This window comes from Aythya marila (assembly GCF_965140915.1).
Source record: "Aythya marila genome assembly, chromosome: 1".
NCBI classification, from domain to species: Eukaryota; Metazoa; Chordata; class Aves; order Anseriformes; family Anatidae; genus Aythya; species Aythya marila.
This window is the reverse complement of record NC_139042.1, coordinates 61,997,899-62,023,323: the sequence shown is the minus strand read 5'-3', so window position 1 is coordinate 62,023,323 and position 25,425 is coordinate 61,997,899. Positions and strand designations below refer to the sequence as shown.

The window sequence follows — 25,425 nt, the reverse complement described above, 5'->3', positions numbered from 1 at the left end:
ATATTCAAAATGGAAGTTTGTGGCAGAATTGGGAAATTAATTTAAATTTCCATAGTTAGCTCTGTGTCTGTTACCACAACCACTAGCTTGTCCTCTTTCTCTAAGATAGAACTTGTTTTAAGGGGTAGACAGGAATTTTAAACTTTGATTAGACTTCCAGGATAATGTAATGAAATTTCAAAGATTTTTAAGATTGGGGAAAATCAAAGGATCATTTTTGTCCGGCTTCTTGTATAATAGAGATTGCAAAGTACATTTGGTAATCCTTGTTTTGAGTCCTGTGATTTGAATAGTTCTAAAGTAAATCTGAACCAAAGTTAGAATTTCAGCCTTTTAAACTTTGATTTGGCACTGCTTTAGGAATGAAATATGTTTCTCTGGGTTTCTACTATGAGTGAGTTTCAGGCTGGCCACTTTCACAGTTGCATCTTCATGCATTGTGAGTCAATGCTGAATCATCTTCATTTTAGTCAGCATTTGCTAAGCTTTCCAGCTGTTTTCTCTCTAATACCTCTGATTCTCCATGATTTCTAAGAAAAGCTGGTTGATACAAGTATGGAAACAAGGTGGCCCCAGCCTTAATGGCAATACACAAAGCAAATGTCTTTCTGACCATAGTTGAGCTATTAAGAAAATAAGATCCCCAGTTTCCTAGTGATAGTCTAGGGTGTTAGACTAATCAGAAGGGTTTCTGATAAAGTTTTGGCCCCTTCCAACCAGAATTCCGCCAAACCAATCTTGGACATAATTTGGGAATTAAAACAGGCTAATGACCAGTAATCTCAGAAGGATGTTCAAATATGGCTACACTCCGTTGGAAGGTGACAGTGTTTAACAGAACATAGTAGAATACTTAATAAACGGGCACAGGCTGTCTGTTGTTGTTTGCTTTGTCGGTGGTGATGGTGATTTTTGTTGGGTTGTGTTTTGTTTGTTTGTTTGTTTTTCCAGATATATTTTCTACGGCAGAAATAATTCCTCTCAAATTTCATTTACTAGCCATAGATCCTTAGCTGTAGAGTCTTCAGCAGGACTGCTACCAGACCAGTTGACATTCCCAGACTGCAGAAGCTCAGTGTAGCTCCAGGATGCTAGAAGTAGAGGTTCAATTTGGCCTTAAAGTGGTATGCCTGACGAAATTGCTCCAGAGTTGCTATGGCTTCTGGGACCATTGATATCCCCGGAACCCGGCAGCTCTGCCTGCCATGGTCTGTGTGAGTGGGCCTGGGACAGCACTTTTGTGTTGCACCAGAGTACCAAACAAATAAAATCTCAGGAAATGTAGTTGGCACACAAACTTCAAAACTTATCTCTGTTTCATTGGGAGATTACTCAAATGTGGCACATTTGTGAAATCTTTCCCTTTCAAAAACTGGCTTTTTGTAATGAAAAAGCATTCTAACTTGTTACATCTAGTCATATCTAGACTGAGAAATGCCTTCAAGAAATTATAGTAATAATATGTGGCATCAAGTTGTGGTAAATTCGTTTCTTTAGTAGTAGTATGTTGTAATAAGTTCACAGTTAAAATTGAAATTTTCTGTTATTTAACTTTGTATAACTTGTTTCCTACATTGGTTCTTTTCTTTTGTACATCAAAGAGCATTTTAATAGCTAGCATTTTTTATCTTTGAAGGTACTCTGATGCTGTAATGAACTCTCCTCTTGATCTCCTTTCCAATAGTGTAAACTGATCAAGTTCTTAAAGTCTTTTTTGCTACAAGACATTTCATTCAAATGCTTCAAAATGAAGAAAAAATGTTTTTAGGTTGATGGAAAACATTTTAAGCAATGCCACTTTCTTATGAATTACTTTGTGGTAGCCATATGTTATATAACATATACTGAAAAAATACTTTCCTCCTTTCAGTGACCTGACTGAGTACCAATTAAATCAGTTGATGAGGCTTTCTGCATTGATTTTCAGTGAGGCATCAGAAGAACTGACAAGAAGCAAATCTGAGTTTAGGCCTTACTTATCCCACACTGTTATTAGCCAAGGTCATGTCTAATAACATGAAAGATTTAAAGCAGTTGGTCTCCTTGTTTTCTTCACCTGCAGCAGAATCCTAAGATTCCAGTTTGTATATCAGAGATTTGAAAGTCAAAGGAAAACTCACAGTATCTGCAAAAATGTCAACCAGTCCCACATTAGAGTAACTCTGCTTCTGCTAATTTTTCTAGGTATAAAGATTTGGCTGATACAGCAGCAGGAGAGAAGAAGTTGTCTGCCAAGGAGAGATGTCGTCTTGTTCTTCAGCAGTGTAAATTACAAGGCTGGCAGGTTTGTGATCTACAAAGCAATTAAAATATCATTCTTTAAACAAGCTAGCTGAGTCACTTCCATTGTGGCAAGCCACCAGATCCTTTGCAGCAGTACATTCTTTTGACATTTAATATATGCTTTGGAGTAGAATCAAGCTGATTTTCTGAGTTTTCTACCATATGAGTAGCTGTGATCATTGTGTCAAAAATCGGTGTACTCTTGTGGGAAGAAAAGGAATTCAATTAAGCGTGTACACTTTATAAATTTGTATCCAGGTTTTTAAAAGTATCTGGTGGCGTTTTAGTGGTTGAATTGTTTCTGAATTGGGAAAGAAAAAAAAAACAAATAAACAAAAACACCTGCATATTTTCTTCATGTAAAAGTCTATGCTAAATGCTTTACTGTCATAATAGGACAGACTGAAAACTTTTGCTTAGGACTTCCCTTCTAGTCAGTGCCTGTATAGGTAGCAGTATGCTGACTCAGAGCTAGGTAACTAGGATCACTGTACATCGAGTACAAATACCACCACCACCAGAAAAAAGCCAATGAACAGGAAGCTCTCAGCTTCCCATCCCTTCTCCTTATCCTTTTTATACCATGGTTAATCCTCACCAGAATAAGGATTGCAATGCATATGTCTCCATTTGGCCAAAGTACTCTTAGGGTAATTTTGTAATTTAGAAGCAGTGATTTCCCTGCCATATGCAATTTCTAAAGAAAATGTTGCTCCCTTTCACACTATATAAGCTAATGTATGGAAAGGAAGCATTCTGTGACTTAATGTATGGATCTGGACAGTATGAGGTCTTTTCTTAGCCTAGGAGAACTGAAATTTATATCACAAGACAGCATCTGGACCATTTTCAGAGGCAGGTCTGAAGTTTAGGGATGGACGAGTGGTCAGAACACTCATATATTCTAAAAGCCTATTAGTTTAAAGGAAGGGGTTAACATATCTTCCAATTCATGTAACAATGTCCAAGCATTAAGATGGCCAGAAAAGATTTCTGGAAAAAAAAAAAAAAAGAAAAAGGAAAGGTAGATGAAGGACAAGGACTGTGTTAGACTTGTGCTGATTTTCTCTGAGTGAACACTGATTTTTTTTCAGTGTCCTAGATTCTTTACTTATAACAGGAAAAAATTGTACCTACCCACATATGCATGATTACCTGTACGTGGACACATAAGAAGGTTTTTCTTTGGTCAAAATTCTGTTTAAGTTCCCTTTTAGTCACTAAAGTAAGTAGTGGACACATATCATTGTATAATCTAAATTCTAATGATCTAAATAGTAAAGAGCAAAAAGAAAGGCCCAAAAGAAGATACAAATCATAAAATAGACTTGTTTTCCTTAGGTCAGTTTTCTTAGGTCAGTACTGGAGCATATTCTGCATCCTTGCCAGAAAGTTCCCTGTAAAAAAACAAAACAAAACAAAACAACAACAACAACAAAAAACAGTCATTAATATCTAGAAGATGTATTTTACCTTATGAGTACCTGGAGCTGAGAGTACCACTAACCTTCAGAACTTGTTTGAGGCTACAAGTTTGATATGGGACAAAAGCTATGTAACAGTAATTACATATTGTGCTCCAGTCACAAAACAGAGCAGGATGCCTATCAAGTTTATTTCCCCAGTAACAGCATTACAGCCCCCCAAAAACCAATTGGCCATCAGTGATATTCTGTAGCTCAAGACTAGTGATTGTATAGTGACTGGTGTTTGAAAACAAGCCTGAAACCTTGAAAAACAAAAATGTAAGAAAGAAATTGCAAAACATGATCCTTCCATTATTCAGGGAATGCAGCTTGTGATCTCAAACAGGTTTTAGAGGTTCTGGCTCCAGAATATCATTTACACCGTGAGAAGTCAGGTGTGCAAAACTACAGCAGCACATGATGCATTTTCCTTCAAACCAGTAAGGAGACAAACTCTTAGGTGATGTCGGTAAGTTAAATGGAATGGGGGGGTTGTAGGAGATAGTTATACCATTGTCAGTGAGTGACTGAGAAGCACACTGGCAACAGACTAAGCTGAAAGGAAAAAGGGCTGTCTGAAAGAGTGAGTGACCTGCTCCTTACCACTTCAAGCCACAAAGACCTATGACAAACAGATGAAAGAAAATGGAAGAAAATCTAGGAGAAAATTAATTCTAAGTCCAGAAAACTTCTTACAGAAAATGCCCAGTGAATACAAACTTGAATTCACCACATTTTGTGTTGCTGATACAAAACTGTATACCAGTAGTGACTAATGTCTGTGTCACATAATCTCTCTCTCTCAATTATCTTTTTTGATTCATTTGACTAATCACGAAAGTTGAACTTTAAATAACAATCTAAATGAGGAAGCTTATACAATCTGTCGTTGTCATGGGTGACCTCCTCTATGCTTTTACAGCAGAGGACTCCAAAAAAATAAAGAAAGGAAAGGAAAAAAAAAAAAAGAAAGAAAGGGAAAAAAGGAGAAGAGAAGAAAGGAAAAGAAAGGAAAAGAAAAGAAGAAAGGAAAGGAAAGGAAAGGAAAGGAAAGGAAAGGAAAGGAAAGGAAAGGAAAGGAAAGGAAAGGAAAGGAAAGGAAAGGAAAGGAAAGGAAAGGAAAGGAAAGGAAAGGAAAGGAAAGGAAAGGAAAGGAAAGGAAAGGAAAGGAAAGGAAAGGAAAGGAAAGAAGGAGGGGGAAGAAAGGGAAGGAAAAGAAAAATCAAGAACCTGGGATGACATCAGCTACCTAAGTCAGAGAAAAGGAGTTATGTTACAGTGCATAACTAAAAATCATCCAAGAGTTAGGGGGTTACACATATAACCAGTTTATTCAGCCACTGTTGCCAGCAGTAACTACTTCAAATGAGTCACTGCTGGAACTGAAAATCTGTTTGATGCAGGGGTTCATGAATAAGTCAAAGAATGTCTTCCCCAATTCTGTTACCTGCACTTCCCTGAAGAACTGTTGCAGATTTGGATGGATAAATTGGCCAAAAAATAGACAGCTAAAGTATCCACATCAAGGATGGTGAATTTTAGGAAAAAGCAACACACATCTGAAATCAACCTCCTGCTTACATGTCATCAGAGGACAAGGTTGGCAATGAACTCCACAGAAGGGAGGTGAGGGGTGGGGGAAGGAAGGAAAAATCTGGATTCTGTAGCAGCTGAGTGAATTTAGATGATACACTATCCTCCTTGATACACTACATCCTCCTTGGGATAACATACTTGACTATCTCATTTTGTGAAAGGTGATCTTAAATTGAGGGGAGAGGAAAGCGAATCAGTGTTCTGAAATGAGTTCTCAAAAATGAGTGAAGAAAGTGGTTTCTTTGTATTTCTTTCCTACTTTACAATTTATCTTTCTTTCCTCACATAACTTGCATTTGGAGAGTGTTTTATCAACCAACAAAACAACAAAACTCAAAGCCTACTCACAAAACATGTTCTTCCTCCTCTTGTAAATACTGCAGCCTGTTTAAAAATTGAGGGCAAATGAAGAAGACCCAATGCCAGAATCCAATTTTGGTTTATTTTCTACTATTTAGATGAGTGCAAGAGCAAACACTATCTGCTAGCCAAGGTCTTGTGCTTGATTCAGCAGCTTCTGTGTTAGGGGGAAGTATTTATTAGAGAAGTGTTGATAGGTTTATGAAATGTTGCTGTTACTTGGGTAAGCTGAGCTGGAGATAACTAAACTAGGACAATAAAATAGCTGTTTAATTGAAGCTGGCATACAATGCTGTTTCAGTCGTGCACTTAGCTTAACTACAGAAATTATAAAAGTGCAGAGCTACTAATGAAAGGCTGTTTTTGCATCCTGACTCTGTGTGCAGCCTAGATAAAGTGTTCTTTCAGTTTAAATATATACTCGATCATGACAAGCTTAGCTACTTGCTGTGACTTTTAAGCACACCCTATGTAAGAGAAAATCAGATTTCTAAATCAAAACAAACCATTCCTGCTCCAGACAGAGTGAAAATAACAGACTTGTTTAACCCCTGGAGAAGTCATTGAGAGTTTTGCTACTAATGTAAGAGGGAGCAAGCTGATATATGGTAACTTCAGAGTCAAATTGAGTGGGAGTACTGGCTGCTTCATGTCGACCAGGAGAATCTCCCACCCTCCAGAACATGTGAAGGCCTTTACAAGTCCACATTCATTGTTCATTTATTGTCATGCAATGATGTATTAGCCAAAGAAAGCCTACCATCCCAATAGCATGACTAGCTTGCAAACATTAGCATGCTTTGAGAGAAATCTGGGGCACAAACAGTCCTTGGCTGCTTTTACTGACAGAAGGAAACTTTCATTCATTTGGATTATCATTCCTCACACTGTTAAGCTTGCAAATATGAATTCAATAAAGGGGAGTTAGCTCATAGCTTACTGAGCTTTCTCATCAAAACTCGGAGCTTTACATTTTGTTTAGCTAAGGTCAGTGATCTGCAGTTAACTCTTCAGTTACTTCATACAGAGCTTGCCAAAATGCAAACAACTTCTATTTTACCAAAGGTAAAACGTCAGTTTAATTTGCTCTCACTGTACAGTGCAGCTTTTAAATACAAGCGCTGTGAAGGACAGACTTCACTGAAGGAGAATCTCTGAGCCTTTAACTGCTAGGAATACTTGTCTGTTTAAAAGACAGGACTTCTTAAATGTGTCTAATAAAATCTTTGTCTTAGCTTATCTTTTCAATTTTTAGCCTGGTTGTTCTAATCCATAATGATTCCTTATCAGTAGCCTTGGATTCTGAAAACAAGAGATCACTCATTTTGGAGAGAGTTAGACAGGTGTTAAGTTTGAATGGAATGATCTAAAGACTGATCAGATATGAAATAAGCAGTACAGGAAGGTCAGTCTGAATGTTTTTGTTTTTTTTTTTTTCTTTTTTTTTTCTTGTTTTTGTTTTTTTTTTCCTTTTTTTTTTTTTTTTTCTGAAGCTCCAAATCAGCAGCAGGTAGCTGCATGAGACAGATGTTGATTTAGTTTCAATCCACATTCTTACAGCTACAGACATTACTGAAGTCATTTCAGGAGCCTCATAAATTGTATTTCAGTGTATTTATTTGTCATTTGCTAATCTTAGCTGTGCTGAATGTAATTTTCCTTTTTGTTTTGAATCTCATATTTTAAAAGTCAATCGTCTTTGAGGCAATTTTAAAATTGAGTAATTTCATATTCACATTTGAAAAAAAAATCCCAGGAGGGGTTTCCAAAAAAATGGCAAATGATTAAAACACCAGTGTTTGTATTTGCCTCATCCTTTGAATTTTGTCAGCAAAATTACATTGTCCAAGTAGTATATCATCCCATTATATTCTTAGAAATAATTTGCTGTTAGCACAAATTGCCAAAGTGAGGCTACACCTCACCAGTACTGCCAAAAAGCTGGCCCAAGTCAGCATTCATCTGCAAGCTTTCCTAGCAGCTCTTTAGTGCTACGCAATACAAGTCCACAGCATCTCCTTCGACCATTGGATCATTCACTTTGACTTCTGACCAGCTCTATCTATTCACACTGAGCTTTTCCTATGGTTCCTATTTCCTTTTTTTTTTTTTTTCTTTCCCCCTCTGGAATATATTTCTCCCTCCCTACCTCCATCTACCTTTCAGGGTGGTTATGATTACTAGTCTGGCAAACTTCGTTTTCCTTCTGAGTTCTCTTTCATGCAGCTCTCTCACATTTGGACTCTGAGTCTCTCTTTCTAATTCAAAGTTGATTTTCTCTATTTGCCTCTCTCTTGACCCTTTTCTATTGTTTTCTTCTCTTTCTTTTGTTTTTAGAAAGGTCACTTCATATTTGGTCCCGGTGCTCATCTCTTATATGTCTGGGTTTAGTTTTCCAGATTTCCACCTCAGGGGCTACCTTCTGTGCCATGTCTGTCCCTGTTGCCTGCTGCTTGTATTTCTCAGTTCACATTCACACATACTTCCATCTTGTTTCTGTCAGTGCTATGTCTATTTCTAGAATTGAGAAAGAATAGAGTTACAGGTCTATAATAAAGAGATCCCTTAAGATAAAACCAGGGTAGGGCTAAATATTCCTTACGTAGATCTTACGCTTCCTGTTCATTTCTTTTCCTTTGATGCAGTCTTTTCTTTGTTGTTTCACCATTGAAGAGCAGTGAGGGTTGCACAGTTTTTGGAACAGAGTTGACCATTGTTCTGCCATTTCCCAGAGAGCTGAATGACAGTTTTTCTCCCTAAAGTCCAGATCCTGACAAACTCTTGCATAAATACCTTCTGTCACTTGCGTGAATACTGGACTACTCACATGCTTATGTTAAGACCATACATAAGCTATGCCCAACTGTGGTTGTGTTCAGTATGTGCCACTGTACAAGGTCAGTAGTTTGCCAGAGATAAAGGAAGGCTCTTAAAATGTGTAAAGAAAAGCTAACAAATGAAGCAGAGAGAGTAAGCCTTTAAAAATAACATTTCAGTCCTTGTAAAAGATCAGTGCCCTGTAAATGTGTTTGTCATTATAATATTTTTGCAGACATGTACGCTGCAGAAAGACACGTTTTACAATAGTTTTAAGGCTTTTTTTCTACATTTCATTAATGCACTGTGAAAATGTGTGTCATTGTGTAAAATATCATTAGATTATAGTTCTCTGTCTTTTGTAGGTAGCTATTTTGAAAGTACTGCCAGAAACACACAGCACTCCCACAAATTGCCTTTTTTAAACTAAAGAACAGCTTTACAGATTCCCTTGACACCTATTAAATATGAGCTAATACTGCCTCCATGCCACCTACACACCATCTCAGCATCCATTCCATAGTTTTGAATGTCTGTACTTCTACATCCTACACCTTTTCTTGAAAGAAAGAAAGAAAGAGAGAGAGAGAGAGAGAGAGAGAAGGGAAGGAAGAAAAGGAAAGAATAAGAACAGCTTGCTCCTATCCTTTCTTCCTCCTCCTAGGAAAAAAAAAAAAAAAAGAAAAAAGAAAAAAAAAAAAAAAAGAAAGAAAGGCCTGTAGCAGTAATTGAAGCTTTGGTAGTCATCAATGACAATTTTACTTAATCTTTAAAAAATGTGTCATTTTGAAAAATAACATTTAAAGCCCTAATGCTTTTCTAATTAAAATAACTGTGACTGTAATTCACAGATGGTTTACTTTTACAGGAGTCTGAATGACATTAAAATTTCAGACTCAGATGAAAGCACTTTGTAGCCCAGAAAGTACGGAAAAGTGACTTCTTTAGGGGAAGAACATTTTAATCTTTTTCCCTCTAGGTAAGCAGGAAACACTTTGTGGTTAGAGAAAAGACCACAGTGAAGACGCAGGCTCACAAACTGTAGTGATATCCAGCATATGAAATGCCAACCTTTTTCAGTGTTTCTGCTTTCACTGAACGCCAGAACTGTGCAGAGGAGACAGGGAGACTAACTTGTTCTCTATCAGCTTCAGAGGGTATCAGATTTAGTTCAAAGATGGAGCAACAGAGATTTCCAGCAATGTGAATGCAACCTGATGTCTTACAGTAGTTTATTCTATACATGCCTCTGTGTATTCTCAGTAGACTTGGCATATGATGTAAAATCTGCAGATAGCTTTTATCTGAATGTAAAAAATGAATTTGTATTCTGTCCGTTCTTCATTCACTTAAAAATTATAGCAGACTTCTACTAACAAAGTTCTTAGTATAAATGATACCATGATAAATCCATTTATGTTGTTCCTCGGGTGTGGGATGGGAGAAAAGAGCGCTGATGATTTGCACGTCCCCTAGCTGGCTTTGTGAGTCTACAGAGCCAGATGGTGAACACTTGTAGCTCCACTGACCATAAGCTTGAGCAGTTGTCTTGACTGTGATTTTGTGACTGAATGCTGCAAAATAAATCACAACTCCTTGTTTAGTTAAGTTACACACTTGAAGTACATCATAGATGTGATCAGTGTGTTAATTATGAGACTAATTGAGAATGGGGTTGTTAATTTTTCTATATGTGTTTCTGGTAATAAGGGTTCCTTCTAAGGTTTCAAAATGTAATTTTTCATCTCCTTCAACTGATTTTTCTACTGTCAAAGTACCATAAAATTCCCCTAATAGGGAGGCATGCTTTAGACTTTCAGTGAGGAAGGAAGGAAAGAAACAAGCATTTTAGGAAAAGGAGTGAAAGAGGTAGAAATGAGAAAAAGTGTATAGGCCTTAGACACAGGGGTTAAAAAAAAAAAAAAAAAAAAAAAAGTCTTCAAAGTGATGCAGAGGGCTTATGGAAAGAAGAAGTGGGGTATAAAGAGAAAATGTTACCAGAGGAGAAGAATATAATTTTAAGAAGTATCTGTATCTGCACATTGGTTTTCTGAGAACTACTCAGAAAAAAAAAAAATGTTAGTTTTAAAAACTACATGATAATTTCATTACAGTTAACGATACAAGTAATAATTCAGTTATAGAACAATTCTTCATTTAAGGTGATGTGAGCAAGTAGATGAAGATTTTAGTAGCCAAAGCTAGTAATAAGAAAAGTTCAATATGTGATTTAACAAGATGAAAAGAAAACTGTTTTTTTATGAGCAGTTATCATAGAATTTGCAGCCTTTAGTGACAGAATGGATGTGGTGGGAGGAGTCGAGATGAAGTTCTGGTATCATGGAAGAAAATCGAAGGTTCAAAAATAGAAAGAATGCTTGAAGGGAAGAGAAGAGCAAATTGACATGGTTTGCTGTGAAAACATAAAAAATTTGCTTGTTCATGACATGAGATTAGATGCCTGAAAGAGAAGCAAATTTAAACTGAAGAAGGAAGTGGTTGACTTATTTTTCTTTGATTTTTCTTTTTTCTTTTTTTTTTTTTGAAGAAAGGAGGAAAAAAACTGGGAACAAAAAGAAAGATTCCTAAGGAAATTTAGCAAGTTCAGTTAATGAAGCAGACTGCAGATGATGGATGAAGAAGGAATTTGGAGTGCTAAGAACCAGACAAGGAGACAAGTGTGAAAGTACAGGAAGAAAAGCGAAAACTGCTATTTGAAGTCAGCAGTCAGGAAAATGAGGATGAGAATATGTCCCTGAGAGTAAAGTATGAGAGCCTAATGAGAACTCAGTGAGGTTGCTTCAGATGAATATGACGTTATGAAATTATTAGGCATCACTTAAGATAATCTATTAAGTAACCATAATGGCACCATTTTACCAGGGTAGCTACAATTGTAGAAACAGGGCTCTTGGACAAAAGCAATTTTGTTCTGGAATAATAACTTCAATTTGTAAGCAGAAGGATTATTCCAGAATAGATGGTCTGAATAGAGGAGCTTTTCTGGAATAGCTAAGCTATGCTAGTATTTCTGTAGCCGCTTAGTTTTCTAAAATAGCTGTTCCAGGCATTTTCAGCATGTAAAGAAAGCCTATTCCCTATTTATGAGTTTCTACAGTGGCAAGACAAGTAATATGTTTTTTTAGCACCTTGCCTTCGCACGCTTTACAGTAACACAAAAAGGCTTATTTTATTGGAAAAAAAGCCACTAACAAATAAAAAAATTAGAAATAATTCTAATTTTGCCAGTTGAGTGCATCTGATTTTAGCTAAGAGACTAACAGTTGACAATCATTGTCTGTCAGCTCAAACTTCAGAATTAGACTCCTAACATTTGTTTCAAAGTAGTTTTTCTCTAGAGTAGAGAAAAGGGAAGCTGAAGGACTAAAAAGTGCTCCTGTCACTTCTGAATTTTGTTAATGGAGTTTAGACATGGTATATGTGTCTTGGCTATCTCTGGTTTGTCACCACCAGTGAAGTATACCTGACAACAGTGTTTGGATTAAAAGCAGTTAGTTGAAAAGGTGTGCAAATCTCCCTGCCAACTATCTGGCTCCTACATCTATACTAAAAAAACAGTGGAGCAGGATGGTGCAATGAGAAGAAAATGAACTTGTGCTCTGCGTACAAACAAGAATTGGAACGAATGTCTGCAATTTTAGCCAGACTGGTATTAATTAATCAGTATGCTTATAAACCATACAAAATAGCTAGACAAAAGCTATAATCTTCACTGGATAGCACAGCTACCTGGTACTGTCTTGTTATTTCTTAGAAGTGAAGTTTCTTCTCCAGAATTTCTGAGAAGAAAGTGATATAAACAAATGCATCACTTCTCCAAGCTTTTTAGTTACTTTGTATTTGTGGAGTAGCTTTTTTTTTTTTTTTTAATATTATTTATTTTTTAAAGCTATTAGTAAGGAATGCTTTTGAAGATTATACAAAGAATAATTTTAAGGATTGTTTCAGCATGTTCTGGAAGTATCAAAAGGAAGGTGTTTCTTTTTGGTGTAACTAATTAATTTTTTCTGTAAAAGGAGAAGAACATCTAGGTATGCTGTGTTTATTAAGACCCTCAAAGAGCTAAATAAATCCAGCCAAGCAAATGCTCAGTTCCAGTAGAAGCTCATACACTCTGTCAATACATAGGAAAACAGTTTTCACAAATGCAGCTCTGACTTCTGGAGGAAGAGGAGACTTGCAGAACAGCTTCAGCTGGCAACTCCAGGAACCAGGATTCATGATTTTATAGGACATTAGGAATCGTTTTTACCAATGGCATTGAGTTTCTTCTATCCTGCAACTTGGGTTGAATCCTTTCTCTTCCACAGGTGTCATCTGTCTGCTACTGTTTTCTGCTCCACATAGGTTTAAGGCTTTTCACCTTTCTCCTTGCTCACAGTCCTCTGTTTTATGAACACTAAACCTTGTTTTCTCTTAAATTGTCTAACACATAATCACAGAATCATTAAGGTTGGAAAAGACCTCTAAGATCATCTGGTCCAACTGTCCCCCTGCACTATTATCCATTAAACTGTGTCTCTAAGTAACACATCATTAGTGTAATTACATCCAGAAAGCTTTCTTTTCCAACCCAATATTTAATGTGAAGACTGTTTGCCCCGGGTGTTTTTGGACATGAAGGGGGAATTTGTGTATGACAGCTTGCTTGTCCTTTCTAAATACACTTTTTATTCAACAAAGTGATATTGCCTCTCTGCACAACTGTTGGCATTGTACTCTATTCTTAAATGGCAGATCTGATCTCAACCCTCAGATGGATTGCATACATACTATTGTTATTTACTTGTCATCATCCTGGCATTTTTTGTTGATGGTGAAGGTTTCCCTGTTGTTTGTATTCTAGATAGGAGTCCGAAAAGTGTTTCTTAAGTACTGGCAAGCTGACCATCTCAACGATTTGTGCCTTCAGCTTCAGAAGAAAATTATAACCTGCCAAAAAGGTAACAATTACAGAACAAGTATTCCTGAGCTATCACCTTGTACACTTAGAAGAAACATATTGCATAACAACAACAACAAATTTCTCCTCCTTGAATAGTGCTGTATTTTATATATTTCCTTATAGACATATTTCCAACTAACTGCTTATACAGATTTTTGGAGGTGATGCAAGCATTGGTAATGCTTGCATTTTCTGTCTTTGAAACATAATTTTATGGAAAACTATTGACTATAATTAAAAATAAGGAGAGCTTGAATATTTCCTTTTTAAAGTATGTTCATTGATTTTTCAAGGCATTAATATCACCTTAAGCTTCTTGTTGCAAATCAAATGCAATGACAAAGATAGAAAATACCAGTGTGTTCAAATGTTTGTGAATACAAAGCTAATAATTTAATGTTTGGTTGTCTTTATTTCTCCTTTTATTGCAGCGTTTTTATTAGAAAGTATTTTTTTTATTTTAAGCATTTTTTTCTTCTATGTTTTTGTTTTTACTAAGATCACTGACATTTTTGGCTCATTTTTAAAATGAGTTAGTATTCACTGTCTCCTGATTTCCTGATACTTCTGTTCCATTTCCTATCAAAATCTCAAATAGCTACTTCCTTCACACAATGCATTATTGATCTAATTAGCTGATGTCTACAGCATTTCCCAGTAGCACCTCTTTTAAGGAAATCAGAAAGACAAAGACCTATCTTGTTGGTTTTATCAGTCAGATAGACAATATTACAGACTTAAGAATATATAACCATTTCATTTTAACTAACTGTTCTTCCCTATGAGACTACAGTGAAAAATCACAGAATCACAGAATTGTAGGGGTTAGAAGGGACCTCAGGAGATCATCGGGTTAAACCCCCCAGCCAAAGCAGGTTCCCTATAGCAGGTTGCACAGGTAGGTGTCCAGACAAGCCTTGAATATTTCCAGAGGAGACTCCACAACCTCCCTGGGCAGGCTGTTCCAGTGCTCCACCACCCTCACTGTGAAGAAGTTCTTTCACATGTTGGAGTGGAACTTCCTGTGCTCCATTTTGTGGCCATTGCCCCTTGTCCTGTCCCTGCAAACCACTGAAAAGAAGTTGGCCAAATCCCTCTGTCTCCCACACTTAAGATATCTGTAAAGTGTATTTGTAAAAATAGAGGTAAAGTGTAAAATGCATTTGTTAAAATAGAGGAAACCAAGAGAAAAGTTGAATTTGGAAGTGGAATCAAAGTTGTAGCAGTTCAGGAATGAATGTGGAGGCTAAGAGCTAACACAGGCCACAGGTCGTCTGGGTGCTGAAACTTGTGCCTGATTTTGTATCCGAATAACCCTGTTGTATTCATACATTTAGAAAAGCAACAATGACTTATCCTGTCACCCTTCTCATGCCAGCTTTTCAAAGGAAGGGAATATTTGCCTTTCAAAGTCCAATTTATAGAGCACTACACCTCAGGTGCATTCATGTTTTACAGAGCTAAGGGAATAGGTATCCGCCAAACCCTGCCTGAAGAATGAAGATGGTAGGTTTTCTTGTCTTATTTTTTTTCTTCTAGTTATCCTTAATTAGGCTAACTTGAAAAGTCTTTTTAGCCAAAACTAAGTGTTTGTACTATGTAACTAGGCTCATCTGTAAGTTTTCTAGAATCTGGGAAACCTGAGAAACTAAGGAACTTTTATAAGTAAATAGCTACACATCCATTTCACTACATTAGCTCATGAAATATGCTGGCCTTCACAAATAGCTACAATTGAAATTCAGAAGTACCATGCCAAAGAGCACTGGCAGGTTGGGAGCAGGATAGGTACCTGTGCCTTGTTCTTATTTAGTCCTAAAACTGAGGTGCATAAATTTCTACACATGGATGATGATGCTTAGCAAGTAATGGTATCACTCCTGCTGCATATCCATGTATTTCTCGCCTCATCCCTTGTATCCAAAGAAAGATAAATCTCTCTTGGTAATATATTGACTAACAGCAAAATTACTCAGTATTTTCTGTAGCAATCTTAAAATGTAGTAGCATATAACTATAAAAGAACTTAAATGGGAAAACAGATCTTGTCCAAAATTCTTAGCTAAAGAGAATGTTTTTACTCCAGTCTTACAAGCAATCCCTTCAGCATTTCCATACATTTTGGAAAACAAAACAAAACAACAACAACAAACTAAACTTAAAGAAACCAAACCAGATAATTTTTTCTGTTATCCTGAAAGTTAATTTACATGGGCAAAGAAAGGGGTCATTTTACAGTTTTTTTTTTGTTTTGTTTTGTTTTGTTTTTTTTTGTTGTTGTTTTGTTTTGTGTTTTTTTTTTCTGCAAGTTTGAGAACTACATATGAGAAGTTTTGATCATCTTGAATCATTGAGAAAATTGACTGCACCTATAGGAAAATCCATCATCTTTAGATTCTTCTATTAAAATTTGTCCAGATTAGGAATTAACATTAATACATTGTATAGACAATAGTTAAAACATTTATCACAGAAGCCAGATTCATGGTCTACTTGAATTTTAATTATTCTGATCTTTGACTTTAGATGAACTGTGAAGAATTAGGTATTTTAATGCCCTGAAGGTGCTAACCTCTATTATTCTAATTTGCATAAGTCAGAATTATTGTAGATCTACATAAATGAGGAATGAGTTTATAACACAATCTAAGTACCTATACAGTACTATATGACACAGAGCAGTAAAGATCTAGGAAATGACGGTTTCATTTCACATCTGTTTTTGACCTTATGAAATTTATGTTTTTTTTTTCTGTTTGTCTGTTTCTGTGTCTGAAGACAAAATCTTTTAAATATCCTCATAGAAAAGGAAATGTGGTGAAATGTCCGTTTTTAATGAAAACCTGAGATACTCAGATCATGAGAATGTCTGGAAAACAAAAACAAACAAACAAAAACTTTCTTGAGCATTTCTTCAAAACATCTCTGCTTTGATGAAAGTGCTTATTTCTGAGTAGTCTCTAGGTGCTACAGCTAGTTATAATGGATATCGTTTTGTATTTCCCTTTCATAAACTACCTTAGTGGTATTACTGACCCCCTCTCATTTTTTAGCCAATATCGAAGTACAAATGTATGAGCACACTTGCAAAAATGCAGCTGTACTTTAATATACAAGCTTTTTTTCAAAGTCATCCAGGATTTGATGCTTAAACATTTCTCAAATGCCCAATCTGCTCTGCAACGGGTAATTTTAAAGAAAATACTGGAAGTGAAGGAACAATTTGTGATTTTTAAGCTCTTCAAAATTTTTCATCCTTCTGAGCCTTGAACTCTGATAATGTTCTATACATGTATTCATTACCTTCTCAACAGCAACATTATGAATTCATACTCAGTAATGTGTATATCCACTGTGAATTCTCATAAAATTGTCAACAAAAAAAAAAACTGTGCTATTAATTTCCTTTTCAACTAAATTGGGTAAGTGCATTAATGTTTCAGATTTTTAAGAAGTCAGATTTTATTATAGAATGTAACTCCAAGGGACTGAAAATGGCATGGCTGCCTATGATTATAAAAATTGTAAAGCTTCAAAGTTGTCCATTATAAGTAATATTAAAGTATATAAGTAATATCAGAGAAACTTGAACATTTCCAAAACCAGTGAATTTTGGATAGCAGCACCATTAGGATATTAACACTACCCTGTCTTATATTTCATCAGTCAGGCTTAGAGCATCTCTAAAACCAAAAAAATCTTGTTTTAAATATCCAAACAAGGACATAAAAGGTGATACTATCTTACATTGCTCTTTGTGTTATTTATTTTATTCAGTATCTTACATTCATAGAACACTAATTATATCTTTCTCTATATATATTTTTCCTTTAGATTAATTCATCTTGACTGGTATTTGATGTTACTTTGCAGTGCTCCTACAACTAACACTTAATTACATTGTTAAAAACGCCTATACATGGTAGCATATATATATATATATATTATTTTTTCTTTAGTCTTGCAACCTCATTATTTTCATTAGTATCTCCCAAACCAACATTTTATACAGGCTACTTACTTCCTGTTTACTTTACTTATGAAAAACTTTCATTTGAGCAAAATGATGGCAAACATTATGAGGAATGATGAAATCTAACCCATTTTTGTTACATGTAAGTTGAAAACTGACAATATTTCAGGCACTAGGCAAATAATTCTAAAAGAAGTTCTTCCCTGTGAGGTACACAGAATTTACTCTAGACCAGGAAAGAAACAGCACCTTGGGGAAATTGAAAACAAGCAAACAAACAAACAAGAAAAGCACCTTTGGCTGGTACAGCTATTCCTCCTAAACCAGGACGTATGCTCCAAGAATACTAATACCACTGGTTATAGGTAGAGTAATCAATTTGGTGCTGAAGTCATCATGGCCACAGAAATCCCTGTGCCTTGTGTTTCTGATCAGCTGGGTGCTTCTGAAAATTTAGGAAACTATGTGGTATTTAGGTTGGGTAGAAACTGTTGAAATGCATATACATACTTAGAAAAGTAACACAGAAAGCTATTACAGGAGATACACCAAAACATAAGGCTGACAAGGAGTGTGAAAAATAGACCTGATAGACACATAAAGCTGATGCAATGTAGATGAAATTTTTAAACTGAAAAATGCAGATGATATGACAGAAACATTTCAGAAATTTGCATTAATTGTTTTTCTGAAAGAAAATGAGCAAAAAAAAGGTCTCAAAGATCTTGTGTTGGTTTTGATTTTGGTTTATTTTTCTGTTTATAGGTACACAAAAATATCTAAAATACTGTTTTAAGTTGATCAGATCCAAATGATCTTATAATTTCTATGGCATTCAATGCAACAATCATTTACTCAGGGGTTTATTTTGATCTTTTGACCTTTGCTTTGTAAGTGTATGCTTCTGCATTCTGCATCATACATCCAAGTTTCCAGTTGTAATGCAAATAAAAGTAACCATTGAAAGTAAACATTTTGAGTTATGATAGCTTAAATTTGTGAATGAATTTGCTGTCATACTTTGTTTTAAGCACTGGCAGTAGAAAACAGGGTTCCATTTTTTGTATGTATATATTCAGTCACATTTCTTTCATTCTTTGTATAAGATTTTGACTGAATTTGATTTCTTTATGTTTACAGCAGAACACACAGTAATATTAATTTATTTGCTAATTTGTTAGCTGTCTTTCATTAGTCCATATTTTTTTCTTTTGTTATGGTAGTTGTAAGAGGATTTCTAGCTCGCCAGCACATGCTACAGAAGATGAGCATCAAACAGCAAGAGGTCACCTCAATCAAAAGCTTCTTGCAGAATGTCGAGGATATGGGGCTGAAAACATATGATGCCTTGGTCATTCAAAATGCTTCTGACATTGCTCGGGAAAATGACCGGATCCGCAATGAGATGAATGCAGCTTACCACAGGGAAAAGCTAGAGGCTAGAAACAGACCAGAGGAAGTCCACAAAAGGTAAGATGAGAAAATATCTTCTGTGCTGGATAGTGAGGAATTAGAGCATTTCCTCAGCTTTTCTTCCCTGCTTAGGAAGTCACAGGAATTCTAGAAGATTTTCAAGTATATACTCAGCCTGAATCAGTATTAGACACAATTTTGTCTGTGTAGCAGGTAATTAAGTCTCAAAACTAGAGGATACTGGTAATGTACTATTCGAGGCAGACGGAGCTTCATAGGAAGATAATGAAGCCTCTTTAAAAAATAGACAAAAGTTTGTTTTTAGTTCCCATCAGAACTTTCAAGAGTACCTATTGTTCAAATCCAGCAGGTGTTGGAGAGCCTTTCTTTCTTTAGCTGTGGTGTCCGAGATCTTTTTTTTTTCTCTCAGACACCTGAATGGGCAAAAGTAGCATTTGCAGTTACTAGCAAATATGTATCAATTGCAGGAAAGTGTCTATAACTTGCTGGACATACAAATATTTATTTTTCCATAGGAACTTAATTCTCATCCGGAAAAACTGCCTTTGCTTTCATTGCTTTTGTCAGTGACTTTTATTAAAGTGAAAATGGCAGTGCATCTGCTTAATTAGCTTCAAATATCCCAGTGATTACATATTGGAGGAAATGCCTTTGTAGGAAAGACTGTAATTAAACATTACAGTGAAAACAAATTATCCACTGAGCACCACACTTTCATCTTTAGCTGTTTCATTTACTACATGGGCAGCTGGCTATATCCTGTGCATGAATTCCAGCTCTGCTGGTGATCTGCCATGCAGAAATACAATTTAAAAAAAAAAAAGATTGTTTGTAAAATGATGGTATGAACATCTATCTAATACACTACCACTGTAAGTTATAAGGTTTATCAATTTGTTGATAACTGTCACTTCTCGTTACACATGAAAATAGAAAAAAAAAAAAGAAAAAAGAAAAAAGAAAAAAAAAAAAGGAATGAGTAAAAGTCCAAAACTGTCATATTTGATATCTTTAAAGGGATAATTAATAAGTAAGCTTTAACAGGAGGATATATAGATATCTAGGTGGAATAGTTCAGGCAGCCAATGTTGGTGGTTAAAAAGGTCATTAATATTTTAAAGATTTGCATTATCTAAATAGAATTTATTGTTGTCTTTTTAGAAAATAATGATAAAGGCTCAGCATTTGCTGCCTCAGTAACTTTCCATTAAAATGGATTTCCCTGAAATTATCATTCAGATTGGAAACGCAGCTTTTGATTGTGTGCAACAATCAAAGTGTGAACGATTCATTCGGTGAACGTCTGATCAACAATATGCAACTGCTTAAGGAAAGCTGCATTTGTGTGAAAAGGGGCCAGTGTCCTGATTTATCATGAAACAGGAAATGGAAGAAAGCTAGCAGCTTGATCGGGATTTGTTTGTCAGAAGATTACTCCACACATCCCCTCCGCGCAGCAGGGGAGTTGTGAGGTTGTTTACCAAAAAGCTGTTGTTATGTTTGCATGAACAGGTTCATTGTTATCACTTGAATAATGCATCTGGGCCTCTCTTCTGTGTTTTCAGAGCCGAAGACAAGGGTGGGAAGGTCTCTGAGGACAGCTTTGCCGGCTGTCGAACGCCTAAGCACTTTCACTCCAGCTCTGTCCCCGTCCCCATGGCAGTGGACGGCTTGGTACATTCTGCGGCTGGGTCATCCATCAGGTCCCCCTCCCTGCACTCTGTGTTCAGCATGGAGGACAGCAATAGCCTGCCGTCACCAAGGAAACAGCCTCCTCCCAAGCCAAAGAGGGACCCCAACACACGGCTGAGCGCTTCCTACGAGGCTGTTAGCGCTTGCTTGTCGGCAGCTTCTAAGGAAACCGCCAGCGAAGGTTAGGCACAAAGGGGGAAGCCGTCACAAATGTTACTCTAGGTTATTGATTTGTTCTTTCCACTTTGATCCCTCTAAGCACAGACAAGCGCCTTTGAAAAGCCCCGCTTCCGTAAAATATTTCAGTGGCAGTAAATAAAGTTAGTCAATTTGTCATTTGCTCCCAAATCGGCAAATAGCTACTTGTGTGTTCTAATTACCTGGTTTGTCAACATCCAAAACCTGTTTTCAGAATTCCCTCTAGAGGCAAATGATCTTTGTCAGCTTCAGTTTTTCTACCCCACTGACTGTTTTATTTCACCTTTTTAACTGTATTAGAATACCTTGCATCACTCAAACAGAATGCTCAAATCCTGAATTTCACCAAGTTAAATATTAAACTTTCTCCCGCTTTTGCTCTGTGTTAACATGAATAACTTGTGCATTCAGTGGTTGATGCTTGTGCCATAACTTGCTTATTGTTCGCTTTTTGTTTGGAATGAAGCTGCTATGAAAGTCCCAAAGTGTTGCAATGCATTTATTGTGCATTAGGTCCAGTTTTGAGTTCTATTCTTCTCTCCTCCTACACTCTTGATGAAGATGAGGGATGCATTCTGCTTTTCCTTGTTAAGCCTGACTTGTCATGTTTTGTGTAAAGAGCCCCCTCTAAGCTTATCAGGGAATATTTTTCAGGTTAGGTTTAAAGCTACGTGTAACTATTCTCTACACCTGCATACAATAGCTGTAGATTTTTGCAGCTCCCTCTTGCAAAATAATTACTCATGCCCAGTTTATTAGATGCAAGTCCATTTTTCTGACTTCTTTTCTCATTCAATGTCCTTGTAAAGTGACATGAACTGTGTCCAATATAATACTTTTAAACTATAAACTTCAGTTTCAATTAAGGAGTAGTGGTTTAGGCTTTCTGTGCCCAGCACTGAAAGAAATGATTGATTTAACCAAAAAGCTGTAGCAGAGTTTTTGAAAGAATGACAATTTATATATGTTTGTGTGGTCTTAACACAAGTGCTTATGCACTCGCAAAACAGTCAGACTGGTTTCCCTGCTGTGCTCATTTTTCAAGAATTATGTATCCACCGAGTCTTTGTCCAAAACCAGCTCAATTTATACCATTTAATTTTGATCTTAAAAGACCAGTCACGTATTGATGATTGGTGTCTGTTATCTCCAGTCCATCTGTACCTGGAGGCTGTGAAAAGCTATCTAGTTTTGTTAACTGTATGTTCACTCAGTGGAAGAATTACCCCTAGGGTATGTGATTCCATAACTTAGTAAATTATTTCCACACCAACAATACAAAAAAAAAGCAGAGATAGGGATAATAATCAGCCTAGAATTAAAGTTTTATATACCAAATAGAATTACAGAATGGCTCGGAATGGAATGAACCTTAAAGATTACCCAGTTCCAAACCCCCTGCCATGGGTAGGGAAACCTCCCACTAGACCAGGTTGCCCAAAGCCCCATCCAGCCAGGCTATGGGGCTTTGCCCCAGGGATGGGGCATCCACAGCTTCTCTGGGAAACCTGTCCAAATGCCTTACCATTCTCCATGTAAATTTGCTCCTAACATCTAATCTAAATTTGTCCTCTTTAAGTTTAAAACTGTTCCTCCTTTTCTATCGCTATCTGCCCATGTAAAAAGTTGCTCTCGAAGCAGCTCACATAAAAGGCAGATACTTCAATTGCTGGTGATAACATGTATGTCAATGTAGCACCATGCTGAAATTCCTAGTTAAAAGCATGCCCCTGTATCATCTCCCTTGGGGCAAAAGAAGTAACAAGCACATATTTCCATGTGTTACAGACCTTGCAGTGAACATTTGGATTCAAAAAATATCTCCTTGGGTGTTAGTTTTAGTGGCAGTAGAGGCTACCAAAGCAGATTGTATGCCCAGGCAGCAAAAGCTTGTGGTTTTGAAGCTGAAAGTTCTGCATTTTATTCCTGGAAATATGTATACTTTTGACTGAATCCCTGTGTGTGCAACTGCTTCTCATGGTAAAACTATATGAGAAAGATTTGAAAGCTTAAGTACTGGACCTGTGTAAGAAAAAAATGACTTTGATCTGTTAGTAACACATGCCTTTTCACTTTCCTAGTACTGACCCGTCCAAGGCCACACAGTGATGACTATAGTACCATGAAAAAAATACCTCCCAGAAAACCAAAACGAAGTCCCAATACAAAACTTAGTGGCTCTTACGAAGAAATACCTGGCCAAAAGCCTAGGGATGTGAAACAGGCAAACATAGTCACCAAATCAGGCGGCTATGACACTGTGACAGTACAGAGAGCAGTATCTGCTGATGGACCACAGCATGGTGTGTTGAGTCTCTACATGTCACAAGAAGAGGAAGAAAATGAGCCTGTCTATATTGAAATGGTAGGGAATGCAATGAAAAGCAGTTCTGCTGAAGCAGAAAGCCCAGAGCAAGGAGAGTCTGTATATGAAGAAATGAAGTATTTTCTACCAGAAGAAGGAAGCAATGGTAATGGAATAATTCCAGTCGCAACTGGATCTCCTCCTCTGATGTTTGAAAGCAAAAAAAATGTTCACGTTGAAGCTGGAACATTGGATGAAAACAGTCAAGCAGCTGTAAACTATAAAGACTCATGTGACATTCCAGCCCCTTTCCCAAACTTGCTCCCTCACAGGCCTCCACTTCTTGTATTCCCTCCAACTCCTGTCACATGTTCACCTGCTTCTGATGAATCACCGCTAACACCACTAGAAGTTAAAAAGCTTCCAGTCTTGGAAACCAATCTAAAATACCCTGTGCAGTCAGAAGGCTCAAGTCCATTATCACCACAGTACTCCAAAAGCCAGAAAGGAGAAAATGAAAGACCAGCATCTCCAGGCTTGGTTGTGTTCAACGTTTCCAGCAAAGTGACTCCTCCTTCAACGCCACCCCCTCCTCTTCCACCACCCCCTCCTCCTGTACCACCTCCCGTTTCCTACCGGTCTTCTACACATTTTGCATTTCCTCCAGACCCTTGTGCTAGTTTTCTTATTAATACTGGGAAAACAGGTACAAACTCAGATCTATCAAAAGTACCTCAGAGACCAAACCCTGCTCCGCTTGGATGTTCATCTTCTCCATTCTCCAAACTGCCTTACTCTCCAAAGGTGGCAAGAGCAGATCACAGAAAATTGAACTCTAATTCATCATCTTCATTTCCGTACAGCCCTACAAACTCAAGGTCACTGACCAGTCCCCTTGATGAGTTAACTAGCTTGTTCAACTCAGGACGGAGCGTGCTACGGAAATCTGCAGCAGGACGTAAGATCAGGGAGCCAGAAGGTAAGACTGATCTCTATGTATTTCTTCTGCAACAAAACAGTCTTACATTAAAAGGTGACAGGGTACATAAAATACAAAAGAAACTTGTTCATTTTTTTAAAAAACAAAGATCCATTGTAGTCATAAGAAACACATGGGAAATTTGTTGTGTATGAAAAATATAGGCCTTCAAGTTTTCTCTGAAATGTCTTTTACCAAAACATTTGTATGACACAATATCAAATGGATTATTTTCCACATTCCAATAGTCTCAGTAAAATAAGCACAGATGTTATGTGAAATGAGTTTAGAATATCAATCCATATAAATACTTTGAATGAAATGTATTTTTTATATTTCAGTTGGCTAGCTGTCTGGTAGGTAACATGTACTTGACAACTTTATTTTCAGGTTTCATTTCCATGAAACTCCAGATTTGGTCATACAACTATTATTCCTCTTGCAAATGAATTTGAGACAAAGAGTGTTGCAGTAAACTGTGTTTATTTCTCTTTTCTTTTTCTTTTTCTTTTTCTTTTTCTTTTTCTTTTTCTTTTTCTTTTTCTTTTTCTTTTTCTTTTTCTTTTTCTTTTTCTTTTTCTTTTTCTTTTTCTTTTTCTTTTTCTTTTTCTTTTTCTTTTTCTTTTTCTTACCTTTTCTCTAAGTTACAGACTTTTATGTACATACCCACAAATTACTTGATTTTGTGGCACCTGAAGAACATAGTTTGTATCTAGTATAAAAAGAAGCAAAACTTGCCATTTTGGTAAGATTTCTGAGACTACAGTCCTGAGAGGATATCATTTAATTATTTGCCTTGTGCTGGTAGAAAGGGCTTATTGTGTTATTGGAACAAATCTATGGATCTTACGAATACTGAAAATTCATCTTGATACTAACAAATCCACTTCACTGCTTTTTAGGGATGAGATGCTTCAGATCTGACTTTGTCCATCTAAAAGCTCAAAATGTAGTCATCACATCCTTAGGCTATGAAGATACAGTCATTTTGAGAGTTTAATTCCTCCTACATTCCTCCCATTCTACACTGGGTATGAGGAAGGCCTAGATGATTAAACAAGTAGAGTTGTAACTTCTAAATGATTAAAGTTAGGTGAAGTAAATCCCATCCTGTGTATCAATTATAACACTGTCTCCAGTGTGGTAACTTTATGTTACTTTTATGATTTAAAATACAGTCTCCTATTGAAAATAGTCAGTGCACTGTATACATGAAGTCATCTCCCTAGAAACATATCCTGAACAACCTGACTTGTGTGCAACCTCTAGTTTATACAAAACATTGTGAATTTAAAATTTGGAGTGATAGAACCTCAAGGCTTTTTTCTCTGCTTCTGCTTTTCTGTCTGCCCAAAC

The 25,425-nt window shown here is 36.5% G+C and overlaps 1 protein-coding gene across 1 annotated transcript in view; it reads left to right on the top strand.

The window, feature by feature from the left end:
• The window catches only part of MYO16 (myosin XVI), a gene marked incomplete at its 5' end in the record, with an annotated part of 305,366 nt that overhangs the window by 239,225 nt on the left and 40,716 nt on the right, over nucleotides 1–25,425 (top strand). The window contains 5 exon segments of the mRNA XM_082751937.1: nucleotides 2,185–2,287; nucleotides 13,396–13,486; nucleotides 18,685–18,931; nucleotides 20,461–20,768; nucleotides 22,867–24,069. Coding sequence (XP_082608063.1) covers nucleotides 2,185–2,287; nucleotides 13,396–13,486; nucleotides 18,685–18,931; nucleotides 20,461–20,768; nucleotides 22,867–24,069 — 1,952 coding nt within the window.